Source organism: Chelmon rostratus, chromosome 14 (genome assembly GCF_017976325.1).
Source record: "Chelmon rostratus isolate fCheRos1 chromosome 14, fCheRos1.pri, whole genome shotgun sequence".
NCBI lineage: Eukaryota > Metazoa > Chordata > Actinopteri > Chaetodontiformes > Chaetodontidae > Chelmon > Chelmon rostratus.
In genome coordinates, this window is record NC_055671.1 from 13005696 (window position 1) to 13024106 (window position 18411).

Sequence of the window (18411 nt, forward strand, 5' to 3'; positions counted from 1 at the left end):
ATATGTAAACTAACGAATCAAATCTGTATGATAGTGTATATTGTCATCATGTATCAGTAAAAACATAAACATAGCATCTAATAACATCGCATTCATGAGTGCAGTTACTGTATGTTGCCCTCAGCCTTAAAGTATTTCATGAAAAAAATAAACAAAAAAAATAATTTACTTTAAATATAATTGTCCCCAAAGCCCCTCAGCAAAATAACACAGTATTTCATTCCCCTGCATTCTGCAGTCTGCTCTGTGTTTGTTTGCTTTGCGTGATTTCATTCCACCTATTTCCATTCGTCCGCGTCCCTGACCTGGTTGCAGATGGGACTGTTGTCATTGGCATCCATGACGGTAACTTCCACCGCGGTGCGAGCGACGTACAGGCCGTCACTGGCTGTGATGTTGAGCAGATACCAGTCCTGCTGCTCACGATCCAGCAGACCGCTCACGTAAACCTTCCACTCCCCCTGCACCAGGGCCAGGCCGAACACGCCTCGCGGGTTTCCCCCTGGAGATGATACACGGGAACATTCACATGCTGACACTGCACGGCGAAGAGAGAGGTGAAGATGCATTGTAACACACTTGGGAACAAAGGGGAAGTCTTGCTCATTCACGCAATGAATAAGCATGAGCATCCGACCCATCCATGCGCACAAACACAAATAATGCAGGTACCCTTTGGCACAATCAATAAACATCTATCATCATAGTAAACCAGGCTGGTGGTGCAGCAGCAATGGCCTTTGAAAGTTTAAAAATTTGACCTTTTATTACAGCGCTTCCATTAGGCCAATCAGTATTTTTAAATGCCAGGACATGAGGCCAATATATATCATCCTTAGTGATTATTACACACTGTTATGTGAATAGAAAACATCAAGCTCAATGTCAAGGTGAAAGCTTTGCTGAAGAGGCCTCACAATGCTTTTTTTATTACTCCCATAAAAAAAGGAGTGACCACACAAAGTCATGTGTGAATTCCAACTAATATACTAGTAAGTTCACATAGTTTCACATTAATGATTAAAAACAGAAGTTCCTGGGTTGGTATTTTCTGTCTTCCAATTTTGAGAAATAAAAATGTGAATTTCAGGTTCTGCCCTGCTTGAAATCTTTTCTTGTATAATGCACAGCTTGTCTTATTAAAATGAAAATGCAATGTGACAAATAAAAGGCATGTTTGACATTTGAGTTTAAACTAATTTAAAGTCTGACCTTTAATAATAGCAGCCCCATTAGGGCAATGAATAATTTCTGTGCAAGATAACTGCGTCTCACTGCGTGAGGGACAACTGCTGCAGCACAGAACGTGCTGAGCTATGTTATGTTAGCGTTCTCTTCATTTCCTCACCGGTGATGTAAAAGCTGACGAGGCGGTTTTGATCCGTGCCGTCTCGATCTTTGGTTTTAAGGACAGCTACCACCTCCCCCAGGGGATCGCTCTCCTTTACCGCTCCCCGGTACAGCTCCCTCTCAAAGCGCGGCGGGTTGTCGTTAACATCTGACACGGTGATGGTTACCACTGTGGTGGAGGACAGGGACTGTGACTCCCCCAGATCAGAGGCCACCACTTCAAAGCTGTAGCTGGAGCAGGCCTCGTGGTCCATCTGACTCACTGTGGTGATCCAGCCGGTTTTACTGTCAATTGCAAAGACAGAGCTCGTGGTGATGGAGTCACTGAAGGAGCGAGCGTCTTTTGTCAAGTCCAAGTTGTAGGTGAGCAGAGGCCCGAGGCTGTAGGTTACCTGCAAGTAAAAAAGACACATAAAGTAACCTTTAAAAGCATCTCCAACACTCTGAACTGAATAACTGCACCAAGAAACACATTTTTAGCAACATAGAAAAAGAACAAAAGATTGAGCTGTCATGCTGCACACCTGCCCATTAGAGCCCCAGTCTGGATCAAGTGCACGCACTTGGACCACTCTTGTCCCTACTGGCATCCCCTCCATCACCGTGGCTACATAGGTGTTAGTCTCAAACACTGGCTTGTTGTCATTCACATCCAGGATCTGCAGAACAACAAATCTTCATTGAATCCTCCCACAGATAATGCGACAGGGAATTCAAATTTAGGCATGAGGCTAGCAGGCTCTATGTTTAACTGCATCACCAACCTTAACCTCCAGGTCTACAGTGGAGACGGACTCGATCAGGTCTCTTCTCGTTGTTGCCGCGACCTTAAAGCGGAAGGTGCTGACCTCTTCGTAGTCCAGCGGCTTGACCAGACGGATCAGACCCGTCTCCCTCTCCACCAGGAAGGTCCCTCCCTGGTTGCTGTCGAATGTCTCTCCTCCAACCACGGTGAAGAACCCGGTCTGTCCGGGGCCCATGTACACCGACCCCAGGGCCGTTCCTGCTGCTGTGTCCTCAGGGATCGTGAAGGAGTACTGAGGCTGGCTGAAGGAGGGGACAAATGCATCCGGTGGGACGACGTGGATGAAGGCCGACACCAGTGAGTGTTTGGCTGGAGAACCGCAGTCTGTGGCTTTGACAAAGAAGGACAACACAGTCCCCTGGAGGTGGTCCACAGTGCTTTTAGTCATCATCCAACCGCTGTCTGGCTCCACCTGGACACCATCAAGATGCTACTTAAATCAACTTTAGAAACAATAATCCACTTGAAAGGCTAACATCATGGACTCTCAGCCTGAACATGACGGTGCTTGAGCCAACGGGTCCTTCTGTTTTGGCCTCCTGCTTGAACTTTATTACATTTATTTGTCCTTTTATTTCTGTGATTCAGAACACAGTAAACAATGTTATATGAACTTGCACTTGGTATCAATTTATATGCATACACTAATACTCCTTTTTAAAATACATTTATATTATATTAGTCTCTTATACTACAGCTTTTTATTTCATTTATACTCATAGGTGTTCATTTGTTCACCAGTTAAGCATCAATCTAAATGTAACATCATTTTGATTTGATCAGTAAAAATGTATAATTACAGTTAACAGATGCCTGCTAATGCACTGAAATTTGGTTGGGGCATCAAATTAGAATATATCTTTATTGAAAGTCAGGGACATATAAAATATTATGAAATTTAATGTGATTTACTCTCATTATATACATTTATAGAAGTTTGGATCTTCTTTGTCTTGAGGGAACTGAGGAGATGTTTGCAGCTTTCAAGCTAAACACAAAGCTACATAATGCATATGTGTTTTACAGAAATATAAAGTCAAAGAGCAGAACATACTGACCTCCAGCACGTCAACCAGCGATAAACGTGCCTCACTGTAAAGGGAGTAGGTGATCCTCCCATTAGACCCAGCGTCAGGGTCAGTGGCTTGGATCTGTGTGACCAGGGAACCTTTGGCCACATTGGCTTTAATGCTCATACGGTACTCCACCGCTCTGAACCGAGGGGCGTTGTCATTCTCATCAGCAAGAACCACTCGCACCGTGCAAAACGATGCACGGCCTGGAAGGATAACAGAACAGAAATGTATTCTGTGGATTCATTAAATGTACATAGTTTTAATACAGTCTGAATTTGCCTTATTCTCCTGTCATTCTGGATGATAAAATGTAATGCATCTGTAATGTGAATATGCTTAAGTATTCATTAATCTGCAGGAGTGCAGGGTATTATTATACAAAAGCTATCATCTTATGCCTACAGAGCACTTATAAAAAACAGTGACCACCCATGCATTAATCTTAGCTAAATATTTGACTTGTCAGACTTAAGGTAAGAGGAAGTTTTATATTGGCTGACATGGTTTCTGTCAGGGATTAGTTTACAGTCAGTCTAGTCAGAAGTAATACCTCCACCATCCAGGGCCATAACGGTCAGCACCATGTCCTTGTTAATAGGGCTTTCTCTGTCTAATTTCTGAACAGTGGATATGACTCCATCTGCATCAATGGTGAACTGAATTTTCCCCAGGTCATTGATGAAGGAGTAAGTGATCTGGCCAAACAGCCCAGAGTCCTCATCTGTTGCACGAACCTGGAAATCCATTCAGAGATTCAGAAAAAACAGGTCAGATTAGGTTCCACAGCACCATTCATGCAGGAAATTTCCTATTCAAAGTCCCGAGGGAAACATTACTGAGCGAGAATGCAAACTTACTTGAATGACCTTTGACCCTGGGGGGGCATTTTCTTGGACCTCAGCAAGGTAGAACCTCTGGCTGAACACAGGGCTGTACAGGTTAGCTCCCAGCACACGTACAATCACCTGGGGATCACCATGACGGTTTTAATCGCCACCCAACCATCATCATCGTCATGTCTGCAGACATTTTGCTCACAGCAATCAGCATTGTCTAACATGATCGCGTCAACATGGCAGCAGTAAGAGCATCAGGCTGGTGACCAAATGGTGATTGAAGCTGCTGCAAACACTCATTACCCTCTGACAAACTGCTGTGGATGTACGCTGTGTCAACGCATCATGTCACAAGGAGAAAGACAAGCAAAAGAATGGGGTGACATGTTATTGCTGCAACATATAATGTGGACTATCAGAGATGTGGGATATCAGAGTCCCACTCGTAATTACCACTAAAAGACAGATGTGAACATTTCTTTCCAGCTGGCAGCTCATCCTCACAGTAAATCCGATATGACATGAACACACATTAACCCCCAACTGCAGAGCTGCTCAGTGGTAGAAAACAGCAGTCGTGCTGGACAGCTGCGAACGCGTGCAACAAATTCGAAGCGAGGGTTTGCTAAAGAAGGTCACTCGGCTCGCTGCGTGTAAACACCGCAAAGGTTGAAAAAGAGCAAATCAGCTGACAGAACTAAATCGTAACCGCCGAGAAATTGTCTCACCTGAGCGGTGTTGGTGAAGACTCCATCTGACACAGACACATTGAGTTGATAGGAGAGTTTCATGCCTTGTCGCCTCTTGTTAGACAGACTGAGCACTCCTGTATCTGGCTCCATCATAAAAGTCATTCTCTCATTCCCAGAGAGAATACTGTACCTGATGGCAAATGAAAAAGAGAGTGCAATGTTGACGATGTTGTGCGATGTTATCTTGCTCAGAAGGTGCTGGAAACACAATGCAGAAAACACCAAACCGTAAACTTTCTGAAACAACTTTTTTTTCCTCACCTCAGCCTATGAGCATCACAGATGTCAGCATCGGACGCCTGAACACAAGTCACAAAGTGTCCTCGGGGAGCCAGCTCGCTGACGAAGGCCTCATACACTGCTTGGCTGAAATTAGGCGGGTTGTCGTTGGTGTCAGTAACGGTCACGGTGACACTGACATCACTGCTGAGGGCAGGGTCGCCGCTGTCTGTCGCTCTGACAATGAAGTTGTAGCGCTGGATGAGCTCATAGTCGAGCAGGCGTGCCGTGAATACCAGTCCGCTGTTACTGTCAATATGGAAGTAGTCGGTGCTGTTGTAGATGTCAGATAGGATCTGGTAGCTCACAATGGCGTTCTTCTCTGAGTCTTGGTCCTGGGCAAACACCTACAAGGGAAGTAACATTAAACATTACAATTCCTCATGCATTATTCAACAGGAGGTCTGATTTGTTTACCCTGAAACACTCTGCAGTACCCACACCATGTCCAAATGAAAAAAGGAAATAAAGGTCTGGGTTTCACTGAGATACTGACTACATAATTGTACCCAAAACCACATTGAAACATTGTCGCGTATCCGGCATGATCATTTTGTTGAATCACTTTAAAAACAAAAGCATATTAATACTGTACGAGCAACCATTGTCACGTTATTAAGTGCAAAAACATGACTGAGTGAAAAGAATTCCAACAGTCTGATATTCATGTGGAGGTTTAGGATGCAAAAGTCTTGCTGCATCACAAACAAAAAATTACTTTCTCGTGTAGGTGGCAAAAAACTTTATGTTCTTAGTGCTGCGTTTATAATATGTCAGTGTTTCAAGGCAGAGGCATAACCATGATAAGCCGTGATGATAAGCCTGCAGCTCACAAAGTGCATTTACAATGCATGGCCTACTGCTGAGCCCAAGTGTGTTTAAACCCACGATAAACATTCATATGATCCACTATTCTTAGATTGCCCTGCTCATTGTTGTTGAATTCAGTAAACATAGTTAAATAAGGCCATTAATCTATTTTGATGACTGGGAAACCTCAAAGAAATAGTTACAGAAATCAATGAATTCAATAATTTAATGCCCTGTGCAAACATGTGACAACAGCTCTGGTCTATTATTCGCTAAAGGTCAAGAGCTTCCGCTGGGAAATTTCCTGGGAAATATCACACTGTCTTCTCATAAATAAATTATTCGGCATCTGATATTCACCAGTGAGTCATAGGTGCAAACAATCATTCAGTAAGAGTACACACTAGACTGACTCAGTAAACAAAGACACACACACCTCTAACACGGTCGTTCCAATCATGGAGTTCTCAGGAAGCACTGCGGAGTATGAGGTGTTCTGGAACAGTGGCGGGTTATCGTTCACATCCAGCACGACGATGTCTACGTCGACCTCAGACTTGGCCCCAGTCAGCGTGTCGGTAGCCTTCACCGTTAGGCGGTAGTACTGCATGGTTTCATAGTCTAACGGGTAGATCACGCTGATGATTCCTGTGTCAAAGCCAATGTCAAACTGGAAGGAAGGGTCTCCATCCGTGATGGTGAAGATGACGCTCTGGCCTTCCGGACTGGTGGCGTTGATGCACAGGACAGAGGTGGAGACGGCCACGTCCTCTCTGACGGTGACGCCATAGAAGGGCTTGTCAAACACCGGCATGGCTTTATTTACTACAGTAACAGGCAGCTCCACCTCAGTGGACAGTCGGGGGAAGCCACCGTCAGTGGCCACAACCACCACTTTATACTCTGCGTTAGATAAGTCAGCCTCAAAGGCCCTCTTTAAGGTCAGCTCTCCTGTCATAGGGTTCACCTGCATGGAATATATAAATGCTGGTTTGTAACATGAAGCATAAAAAAGTACAAACCCATGACCAATGTATAGACCCACTATGTAGAATTAAGAAAACATCTAAGAGGAGGAAGTTGTAGATCTTACCTGAAAGTTCCTGTGATGCTCCTTAAGGCTGTAAGTCACTTCTCCATTCAGACCGTAGTCTTGGTCAACGGCTGAGACCATAAAAATAGCTGATCCCGGCTCTGCTTCCACCTGCACTGCAGCGTAGTAGGGGAGGTTCACAAACTCTGGAGCATTGTCGTTCACATCCTCCACCTGAAGACAGAACAGTTATTTCAACAAGATCCAATGGGGTCGTTGTAAAGCAAGTAAAAAAGAGACTTTTGTGGGACCCGAGGGCTTAAAGAATCAGTGCCGAAAATTTGGTAACAGGTTCACGTTGGGTTTAATTCCCTGCAAAGTTTCTCCTTGTGTAGCTTATAGCATAATATTCTCATCCTGCTTGTTCTAAACTTTCACTGAAAACACCATGGTTGTTACAGTTACAAAAAAACATCAAAAACATCAAATAAAAAACAAAGCATCAAACAAAAATCGTCTTCATAGGATCTAGAAGACTTCAGAACTTTACTTAAAGGGAAAGTTCTGAACAAAACTGCAAAAGCAAGAATGTAAAAAGCTGTGAATGAGAGAACGAGGTGTTTCACAAAGCAAAATAAACAAACATTGTTTGTAAGATAAAACTAACTTGACGCACAATATGAGCCCACACTGATGTGTCCATGCAGGTGGGAACTAAGACACGCTTTCACACACAGATTTCCACACCTACCTGAACTTGTACAGTCACCCTGGCCACCCTCAGCACCTCATCTTCTCTGCTGACCTCCACCACCAGCTCGTAACTACTTTTCTCCTCCCGGTCAAACGGCACACCGGTGGTGAGCACTACTCCGCAGGTCGGCCGGATCGTGAAGCGCCCACTCGGGTTCAGCAGAGCGTACTTGAGCGGCTCATTGAGGCTGTGGCCGACTGTGTTGACAACAGTCACTAAGGTGACGTTGGGAATGTTCTCTGGGATGGAGGCGGAGTAGACCGGGAGAGTGAAGAGGAGGCCACTGTCTATCGCTTCACGGACGAGCACTGTGACTGATGCCACGCTGGAGAAACGTCCGTCCCACACCTCAAAACAAACAAAAACAGAAGCCTTGTTGGGTCAATGTCATGAATTTAATTCGTATTAAATAACATTTTGCATGCATTGCCTTTTTTGGCATGGAAACCAGGAGACCACCTGCCTACCTGGGCAGAAAACCACACGTCAACTAGCTGAAGTATTCTACAACAAGACACAGAAAAACCAAGGGCTCTGTGTGCAAAACGCAGCTGACCATGCTCTGACCTCCCAGTGGAGATCATTATTCTGAGAGCCAGCCTTGTCATGTGTCACGCCAAATCATTTACCTTCACATTAAAGCGGTAACGGTCTTTACTGAGGTTCTGATTGCTGACAGTCACAATTCCAGTGTAGCGCTCCACAGAGAAGTACTCCACATTGTTGTCCACCATAGAGTAAACCAGCCGGGGGGTGATGGACTTGTCGGAGTTCGGGGTGAGCTCGTAGGTCATATCGGGGTCGAAAGCCTCAACCCTGAGGACCTCGACTCCCGTGTAGGTCGGCAGGAGGAGCACGGCCTCGTAAGTGTCCTGTGATAACTTTGGAGGTGAGTCATTGATGTTGATCACCTAAGACAGAGTATACATGCAATGAGAATACTGTCTAGAGGTGTGACTTCAGAATCAAAGTGAGTGGAAGCTGATTCATGTGTTGTTTACTTACTTTTATAAGCACCTCTGCCGGGCTGTCAGCACTCCTGGGAGGCTGCCCACTGTCTCTAACATGAACCCAGAAGAGGAACTCGGAAAAGGTCTCATAGTCCAGACTCGCGATCGTTCTAAAATTTAAGAATAATTTAAATAAGAAGAAAGCCATTCCTTGCTACGGAATTGATGAGCTATATCAGTTTATCAGCAGGTGAATCAGACATCCTCAATAGTGATGCAGTTGGTCTGGTTTCTACACACCACCTACCGAATCGATCCAGTCCCGGAGTCCACGCTGAAAAACATACGAGCAGTCTCGTCCAATATCTGGAACACCAACAGGGCGTTGTGATTGCGGTCCCTATCTGTAGCCTGGATGACTAGAGGGTTACCGTCCTCTCCCAGGACAACGCTGTTGACGGGAGCAGCCTCACTGATTGCGCCCACGTACCTGTGAAGGTAAAAAGAGGACACTGCTGTAACAGAGGAGAGCCACACCTAAATCACTCCAGAAAATGACCTGCTGTCAGGGCTCGGCACGGCTCAGCAAACGGCGTAGGAGCATGTCAGTGGACCACCACTGATACCTGATTTGCTGGAAGACAGGTGGGCTATCATTGACATCCCCCACCTGGACGATGACAGTGGTGCTGGCCTCCACTCCGGCCATGCTCAGGGCATGCACCACCAGGAAGTAGGATGTTGTTTGCTGCCAAAGAGTAAAAGCTGTATCTTAAAATTCCATGTGTATATATGAGTGAGGACTAGACTAGTGAGAATACTGAGCTTTGGCAGATGGTATGAATTTGCATGCCGACTACTTTGAAACACTAGCAACAGCGAACCTCAAAGTCAAGTAGCTTGCGTGTGCTGATTACACCAGTGTGATGGTTGATGAAGAAGCAGTGATCCTCGTTGCCCCTGCTGATATCATAAATGAGTGCTGATCGGCTGAGGGCGCTAACGGTGGTCACATGTGTTCCAATAGTGCTGTTCTCCATTATCTGTAATACAAAGAGTTGAAATCAATTTGGTGAGCTATGTGCAAAATTTCACTCATTTACCATCCCATTTCTTGATTGCACATCTCTCTCCCCCATGCACCCCTCTTTTCAATCAGCCATCTCTCTCTTTACCTCAGCTTGATACTCCTTCTGGGAGAATTTGGGGTTGGAGAAGTCGGAGAGTATCAAGGAGATGCGCACCGAAGCTGTGGCCATTAACGGAGGAAATCCACTGTCCGTGACACGCACAGTGAGGGTGTAAAAGCCCACGGAGGTGAGGTCCAGGTCCTTGGCAATGAAGATAACGCCTGTGGCATTCTCGATGCCAAACACACCACCGGTGTTACCTGAAAGTAGCAGAAAGGTTACAGGCATCCTGCATGCAGATCCTAATTTGTTGGGACAGAGCATTAAAAGCCAGTAGCAGTTCAAACCACGGCTCAAAAAAGTAAGAAAGCACGATATAAAACTAATAAACGCCTTTATTTTCAGATAACATCACACCTGCTTCCATTGTATACGTGAGTTGCCCGTTAATCCCATTATCTTTGTCTAAGGCTGTCACTTGCAGCACAGAGGTGCCTATGGGAGAAGACTCGAAGGCCACAGCATCATATATGGTGCTGGTGAAGTAGGGGATGTTATCATTGGAGTCCTCCACTGCCACCAGGATGCGAGCCAGGTCACGGTTAAATGGAAACTCCTGATCCTTGACCTGGGGTGAAATGAGAGATGAATATGGATAGCATTGTGGGAGGTGATAAAGGAAAGAAATCAGCTAAAACGGAGCGAGGCAGGCACAGCTGCCAAGAGGAGCAGAACTTGGAAGTGAGCGCGGGTACGCACATACAGTAACACACACGCACACAGAATCATGACTCAACCGAGCACACGCAGGAAAATATTTCTTCCACATCTCCCTCCTCACCATAATAGTGAGGATGTGCTGCGTTCTGGCCTCGTAGTCCAACCTGTCTGCAGTGTAGACGACCCCCGTTCCAGGGTTGACCCGGAACAGTCTCATGCTGGCCGGGTCTACGCTGCCATAGATGGAGAAGCTCAAACGGGCGCGTTCGTCCATGTCCGTCGCTCGGACCCGCAGCAGCTCCATGTCGACCGGCACGTCCTCTGAGACGCTGACGTCGTAGGCTGGCTGCGAGAAGACTGGAGGGTTGTCGTTGCTGTCTTGTATTCGAATGAAAACCTGTGTAACAAAGTGGCAAAAGTGGAGTTTGAAAAGTCAAAGTTAGGCACAGAGCCGAACTGTGCTCAGTATATTATCCTTTAAGATAAGAGCCCTGGTGCAGAGTTAGCTTTGGTGACTGATAATACTTGATTCAGTTGTAAGGTGGTGTTACCCTTTGAATTTTTCTCTTGCGAGGTGAAGATAGAGACAGCATTTGCACTAAATCCCTATAGAGTATGGTTCTGGTATTTTTTAAAGCCAGACAGGGTTTTTTTCTGAGAGGGATGTGGGCAATTTTTGCATTTATACAAACACTTGACCTTTATTTGCCCAAGCTAATCCCATTAATCCACTGATATTGAGGATTTCCCTTACAAGCCAGACTAAGTAGGGCAGTCAAGACAGCAGGAGCACAGGAAATGTCAAAGACAGAGCAACAAAAAGCACATTTCATAGTCAGCAAGAGATAATTTCAGTAAAAGGGAGTGCAAGCGGAAGGAGGAAAAGCTTAGAGTAAACAGCTCCCTGAGGAAGAGGTAACAATAATTTAATTTGATGTGGGTGTGGAGTGTGTGAGGCAGTGCTGGCGCATAACAAATCAAAAGTGTGCGTACCTGTGCTGTGGCAAAGTTGGTCCCATCTGTCACCTGTATAGTCATGTTGTACACAGACTGCACCTCTGCATCCAGGGGCTTGGCCACGACTAGAGTCCCCACCCCCACTTGAAGGTCAAACTGCATGTCAAAGCTCCCTGGAATCACACACACACACACACAACCACACACCCACACACACACACACACACACACACACACAGAGTCATTTAGCATTCACTTTGCGTGCTAAACTCAGGTGCTCTAAGTTATTACTGTGTAATTGTTTTGGCCAGGTGCCTGCGTCTGGAGCTGGAGGGTCTGTGAAATAAAATGAACTGAAATGCAATGCAATGTAGCGCCGAACCCACTTGGCAGCCCGAGAGCTGTTAACAGCCACACAAACATCTGTCTTATCACTCCAAAACACAACCCATCTCAGAGATCAAAAACCTGCAGCCGGGTCTTTTCCACGGGCGGCGAGTGTACAGTTTAGAGGCTTAATGTTTGATTAGAGCGAGCGAGAGGATTGATGTGTGTTAGGTATTCAGTCCCATCCCTCGTCTCATTCCAGCTTCTCTCTCGAGATATCTGGGAGCTTGAGCTCTCCTCAGTGTATGAATACTGATTGGGCATTTTTCACAGGACCGCTGAAGCGTGTTGAGTCGGCGCAAGCCACGGGGATTCTCTCTTTTTTTGTTGTTGTTGTTGTTGTTTTCTGGAGGAGAGGCTGGTCAATTTTACACCACAATCTCGCAGCATCAGGAAAAACAGAGATCACAGTCTGTAGTCTCTAAATAAAAGGAGGCACCTTTTCTTTGCTGTCTGCTAGAGGTGCCTCTAGGGGGTCTGATCATGCTTCAGAGTTAGTTTTAGTGTTTTTGGTAGCATCTGTATTTTACAAACACACAGCAATACAAACACTGAGGAGGTAAGTTATACACTATGCACAGTATGTGTCTGCAGAAAAACTGCGTAGCAGTAGTCAATAAATCATGACTTCACTATGAAATATTTTGTTCAATAGCCAATCATTTTAATTACTCACCTTTTTTTTGTCTTATTTTAAGATAACAGCCTTAACTGCTGTCAGCAGATAAGCAGAAGACTTCGACTAATGACTCAAAGGGACCCTGAGGAGTTTCTGATCAATGCTGTCGCTGTGGAGTAATTCTTTTGAGTGAGTCCCTGTATTGTTTGCAGCACATAGTCTCTCCACACAAGAGGCCGTATCAATGCTCTGACACGCACGAACATCAACCCAAAAAATACAGACAGCCAGAATTTGAACCGCGGAAGAGGTCAGCTATAACTTTTCTAGGGTGTCTAAATCTATGATTATTGCCATCTGACTCCACCTCAACGTCCAAAATTGATATTTGATTGGATGTCTATAACCTAATCGCAGTGTTCCACAGCATCTAAAGTGGACTGCAGTAGTGTCTCACTCCCTTTTTCAGCGAGCACTGGCCCACTGTGAAGGAAGGAGGATGTGTAAGCACATTTTAATCTATCAATCATATTGTTACCTCTCACCTGTAATGCTGTTTATCCATCTACATTGTTTTGGTGCGACTTGCCGAGATAATTGAACTTAAAACAATACAAAATACATATGCTTTCTGTTTAAAGCATAACTTAATGATTTTTTTTGTTGAAAAAAATGTCTCTCCAGACTATTTAGTGTCATTTTTACAATTAAGTGATTCCTCACGTTCAGATTCCCTGTGCATTGGAATGGGGAGAAAAAATAACAAATTCTAAAGTGTTTTAATCTGTTTTTTTAATTTATTGCTAATGAGTTATGAGTGTATTTAGAGCAGAAAGCCACCGTCACAATATTTTGATTTTTTGTGTACGGAACATAATTGGATTCTGAAAGCGCTAACATCACAGCAAGACATTCAGGTATTGCTTCAAATAGACTGACCTGGAGCAGTCTCTCTGAGGTAGGAACACCACAATTAGAGGCCAACTGTGTCACATCCCCTTCCCATTTACTTTCCAAGGTAGCAGCACACTGGCTGAACTAAACATATGAACCTGTCCTGCCTCAGCAGAGATAACAAACTAGAGCTGTTTGTGCAGAGTTGTGTGAGAATCCTTTTTCATGCTCAGATCAATCAGCACTGCCTTTGGCCAAACAGGGTCCTGACGCTCTGTGTTGCATTTTCTGAACTTCTCCAGACCTCTGGCATTTGAGGAAGAGGAGTGGCAAAATTAGCTTTGACCAGACCTGTGTCAAGGGAGCAGTTTCTTCCACAGGCATTCTGAGGAATGTAGAACATTTCCCTGGCGAGCCGTCCGCCTTAACAGGAAGAGAGAGAAAGAAAGAGGTTATTAATATTTAGGGAGTCAGGGATATTCTTTTGATCAAAGGTCTTCATCATCTACAGTACATACAGCACTCTGCGGTCCACCTTTTCACAATTATATGTATTATTGACTAATATAAGTGGACTTTTCATCAGAATACGAAAGTGAAATGTGATTCATTCACAGGTGGCGTTCAAGTCCAGTTCTTGGAAGTTTGAGAGAAAAGATAATCACCACACTTCCACTTGTCTGTGTAAAAAAATATGTGAAATATTGATGAGCTTTTCCTGCACAATTACTCCTCTGATATCAACAGTAAGAGTGGAACAGCAAAAACGCACCACATTTGCATTTTCAGTATCTTTGATGTGTGTGTGAGACTGAAAAAGAATAATCAACTAATAATCAACTCCTTTTCATATTCATATCTGGGGAAAGGAGCTTTAATGAGAACTGTTGAGTAGCAATCAATAATAAGCTATTCACTGATTTTCCTTTCAAAGATTTGAATCAAGGAGCGAGACAAAGCTCCAGTTTGAAACAGGCAGATTGGTGTAGAACTAGTATGCTCTTGAGAAGATTCATTGTCTCTGCCAGAGCCTGAGTATCAGCACAAGCCATTCTTTATCGTCTTTTGTTTGCCAGCTTGCTTTTAGCAAAATAACCCATACAGATGTGAAGTGTTTTATATACATAATGCACTTTTGTCTGTGCACAATAAATATAAACTGCAGAATGTGTCAGCAGCCTTCTGATTTTAACAAGCTAAGTGATTATGAGAAATAACCGCGATAGTTAACCTTAAAAGCTGGCAGCAGCGACCTTTCACAATGCATGGTGTGCAATGCATCGCTTCCACTGTGCTGGTTCTGGATCATCCAGGGTAGGTCTGACCCACAAACCCAAATAACATCTCTCAAAAGCTTGTTCATGATAGTCTGCCATGCAGATGGTTATATCAGTTCAATTAATTTCAAAATACTTCATCCCTTCAGGGGCAATTCAGTCTCTTGTACTCACAGTGCAAGTACGATCTGAATATGACAAATGACAAGATTCTTTTTTTAATTTTTTGCTAGTGGGGCCTAGCTATTTTTTATCGTCGTAAAAAAAACCCTGAATAAATGCATCTGAGTTCATCTGAGTTGAGTAATCCATGTAGTATAGATTATCTACCATTCATAACTATCATTTTTGAGCAAGCTTTGGTTGCATCCAGGTACACTGTGTGTGGAGAGCAAACGAGGAGGAACACAGTGGCTGAAATGCAATCTCAGAACCCATTGGCTATCGCCATCAATTATTTCACTTTTTTTGGCACTTTAAAATGTATCTGCATTAGGACTGTAAACAATGACCAGCACAGAGAAGAGGAAGTCCAGGCCCAGATATCCGGTAATCTGTTGGCTATACCAGCAGCCATTAAACATTGACTGTTGCCTCCAGAGGCTAAATCTTCATCAGACAATAGCTGATGAGTTATGACAAAAAAAAATTCTGATTATGAATTGTTCTCCAGCCTTTTAGTTTAATGTCGTATGTAGATTTTCTTACCGATGATATTGAACCAGACTGGCGTGCTCGACTGGCTGACAGCGACCACTCCCACCGGCTGGGCTACAGCCGCTGTCTCCGAAATAGAGAAATTGTAGTACCTCTGGGTGAACACTAGGGGCAGAGGCGAGGGGACAGGTTTGCGAATCCACTCCACGTGGAGTTTGACAGTAGACCATAATGGTGGGTCACCGCTGTCCTCCGCTTTTATCTGAGGAACAATATTGAGAGAGCGCACATTCAGCTGACACATTCAAGAGCCAATGAATCAAACATTCGGGATTTTAAGCAAAACGCTAAAACGGTGAAAAACCAGAGTGGAAAACAGAAGATTTCACAGATGAAAGGACAAGATTTACTGTAAGATGGATTTTCCATCACACTGGATCTGGTGTTAGTATGTATGTATTCAGGGCAAGTAGAAATGGAGATGAGGATATGGATGTATTAGAATTCTGGCCACTCTACACAGATTTTCAAAACTATATGGATGAGATCTATACTCATCTCCTATAACTATATACAGTGACGACGTCCCACTGATCCCAGCAATTATAGTCTAATGGACTGGCTGTCCCTGTCTGACTTCAAATAAGCTCTGCTTTTCTCGCACCAAATAAGAAAAGTATGAACCAGAAATAAATCAACCAAGTCTTTAGAAGAACGCATATGAGCCTATAATTGAAATATGATGAAATATGCCACAACAAGCAGCGTTCACTTAAGAACAGAACCTGTAAGTAAGAGTAATACTTTATTTGAACCTTAATTTCTCTAGAGAACGGTATTACCAGGAAAATAAAGAAACACAGTTGAAGGGGAGAAGATTGGTGTGTTTGTTGTCCTTGGAAAAACGCTGCTTCCACAGCTCAACTATGAGGTGCTGTCCACTGCAACCGAGCGCAAACACAAACTCCAAGGGCAAATGGGCGTGACGGACTGATCAGTGAATCAGACACATGAGAAGAATCAGTGCATCATCAATCAACGCGGTGCATATGTATAAGGGGCTGGAGCGGGGTGAATTCATTGTTAGTCAGACGAAACTTTTGAGTTCACTGGCCGTGGAAAGGCCAAAACCGCACAGCCTCAAATGAGCTCACTGCGGCTGCATTTGCACCCCCGTGGGAGCGGAGCCCTGTGAACAAGTGGAGCCCCGGCTGGCTATGAATTCAGCTGTAACAAGAGCAGGGATGGGAATTGGTAAGATTTTACTGATACAAATGCCATATCGATTTTGCTTATCAGACTCGTTCTTTATCGATTCCCTTTTTGATTCCTGATCAGTGTTAATCCAGCCTGCTCTATCTTGAGGGCTGGCTGTAGCGACAGTCTGTCTGTCATCATCTAAAACGGATGAAATCAGAGAATATTTGTACGGCGCTCGTTTTCATTTAGGTTTTCTCAGTCAGGAAAAAATACGCTAAGCCTGCCTGCACGGCGCTGATGTTAATTTAACATTGAATATTTGCAGACGAGCGGCTTGGCAGAGAAAGCAGCGGCACTCATGTGTAGAGTGTCAAATACGTCGCATTCCTGGGATTTCAGCGGATTGCTGGTGCTTCCACCCTTATTTGAAATGATAATTTTTTAACACATCACAACTGCCACTGATGGCATCTCTCTTTGTGAAATGAAGCCGCGCTTTTGCTTCTTCCCTCTCTGCCGCGATTCCGTGTTACCAGCAGCATATATGCATGACTCTGACATCACTGTTTTGCAATGCGCAAATGCGTCGATAAAAGCTCTGAGGTATGAGATTCAGACAGATCAGACAATTTGGAACCTGCTCTCAATGGATCCGGGTCTCGATTTGCATCCCTAAAAAAGAAAAGCAGCACTGGAAAGAGAAGCGTACTGTGCCTGAAAGGGATCAGTCTTATCCCTAATAAGACCATCTTCACCCTGTAATTCAGACTATGGATTTTTTTGTCAAGCTTGCCATGTTGCTAGTGAGTGCTGTATTTTGACTGAAATCTCTCCAAGTTTAGTCACAAAGTTTAAACCGAACATCAGAAAAAGAAAAGAATCAGGACCCTTTATAAAAACCTGGTAAATGACACTCACAGTGAGGATATCATAGCTTCCCGCTGTCACCATCTTTTTTGACGACACCATGGCAGTCCTGGGGTCAATGCTGAACTTTCCGTCCTCATTACCATCAACGATGCTGTAGGTGATGTTGCCATTGGCTCCAAGGTCCCGGTCGTAAGCGAAGACACGATAGACGGGTTCGCCACGTTTGTTGCGGTCTCGCTCAGTCAGGCTGATGCGGTAGGTGACCTCGGGGAAAGTAGGCGGGTTGTCGTTCTCGTCCTCAATGTGAACCATCACCCACACAGTAGACTGGCGGGTGGTCACTGGGCCGTCTATAACAGTTACCTGAGGAAAACACACGAGTGCACAAGCACACATACAAAACAAAACACACATAACAGTCGTAGAGATGCATCATTGTGTCTCGGACATGTTTTGCCATATTTGGATTTTATTTGTGCATACATTTGTTGTCATCTTAAATCTTGGCTGTGACTGAGGTGCTGAGTGCAGGACCACGTGTTGCTGAGCTCACGGGAAATCTCTTTGTATTATTGATCCCCTGGAGGCAGAGGCAGAGGTCTGATCACTGATCAATTGGATCAGATCAGGGTGAACACCACTGCTGCCAGCCTGACTGCTCACTAGACTATTAATTACGAACAGGCAGCATAGACTGGCAGGCAGAGCAGTGGGTGGCATGCCTGGACTGGCATTCCTATTGAAATCTCAGGACAGGACAGGACAGGACAGGATGGGACGATGCAACAACAAAGACTTCTCTGACCCCAGTTTTAAATTGTTTGTAGGGGTGAATGTTTAAGCGTATCTTGTTGTTAGATGCAAGGTTCTTTTTACAACTTTTGCTGCTTTCATTTTGGAGCGTGGTGTCACACAGTAGGCTGGGTTTTTATTAAGTACTGGGGCTGAACAAAGCTGTACAAAGAGTTATTGAGTCTAGACAAGTCAATTGGCAATACTGAAACATAGCACCGAGCTGCAATACTGTGGGTCAACTGCGGGTTATTTCATTCCGT

The 18411-nt window shown here is 44.5% G+C and overlaps 1 protein-coding gene across 1 annotated transcript in view; it reads right to left on the bottom strand.

Moving 5' to 3' along the window:
- LOC121617564 (protocadherin Fat 3) overlaps positions 1-18411 on the bottom strand; it is a 65048-nt gene that overhangs the window by 26329 nt on the left and 20308 nt on the right. Inside the window, exons 8-31 of the mRNA XM_041952756.1 lie at positions 17405-17719; positions 15338-15548; positions 13704-13775; positions 11489-11625; positions 10617-10892; positions 10193-10403; positions 9821-10035; positions 9530-9688; positions 9272-9393; positions 8953-9135; positions 8701-8815; positions 8325-8606; positions 7693-8043; positions 7002-7175; positions 6345-6875; positions 5081-5445; positions 4796-4949; positions 4089-4196; positions 3782-3965; positions 3214-3434; positions 2115-2567; positions 1875-2009; positions 1349-1742; positions 306-502 (exon numbers count right to left, since the gene is read on the bottom strand). Of these exons, the coding sequence (XP_041808690.1) occupies positions 306-502; positions 1349-1742; positions 1875-2009; positions 2115-2567; positions 3214-3434; positions 3782-3965; positions 4089-4196; positions 4796-4949; positions 5081-5445; positions 6345-6875; positions 7002-7175; positions 7693-8043; positions 8325-8606; positions 8701-8815; positions 8953-9135; positions 9272-9393; positions 9530-9688; positions 9821-10035; positions 10193-10403; positions 10617-10892; positions 11489-11625; positions 13704-13775; positions 15338-15548; positions 17405-17719 (5565 nt within the window). The remainder of the gene's footprint in view (positions 1-305; positions 503-1348; positions 1743-1874; positions 2010-2114; positions 2568-3213; positions 3435-3781; positions 3966-4088; positions 4197-4795; positions 4950-5080; positions 5446-6344; positions 6876-7001; positions 7176-7692; positions 8044-8324; positions 8607-8700; positions 8816-8952; positions 9136-9271; positions 9394-9529; positions 9689-9820; positions 10036-10192; positions 10404-10616; positions 10893-11488; positions 11626-13703; positions 13776-15337; positions 15549-17404; positions 17720-18411) is intronic.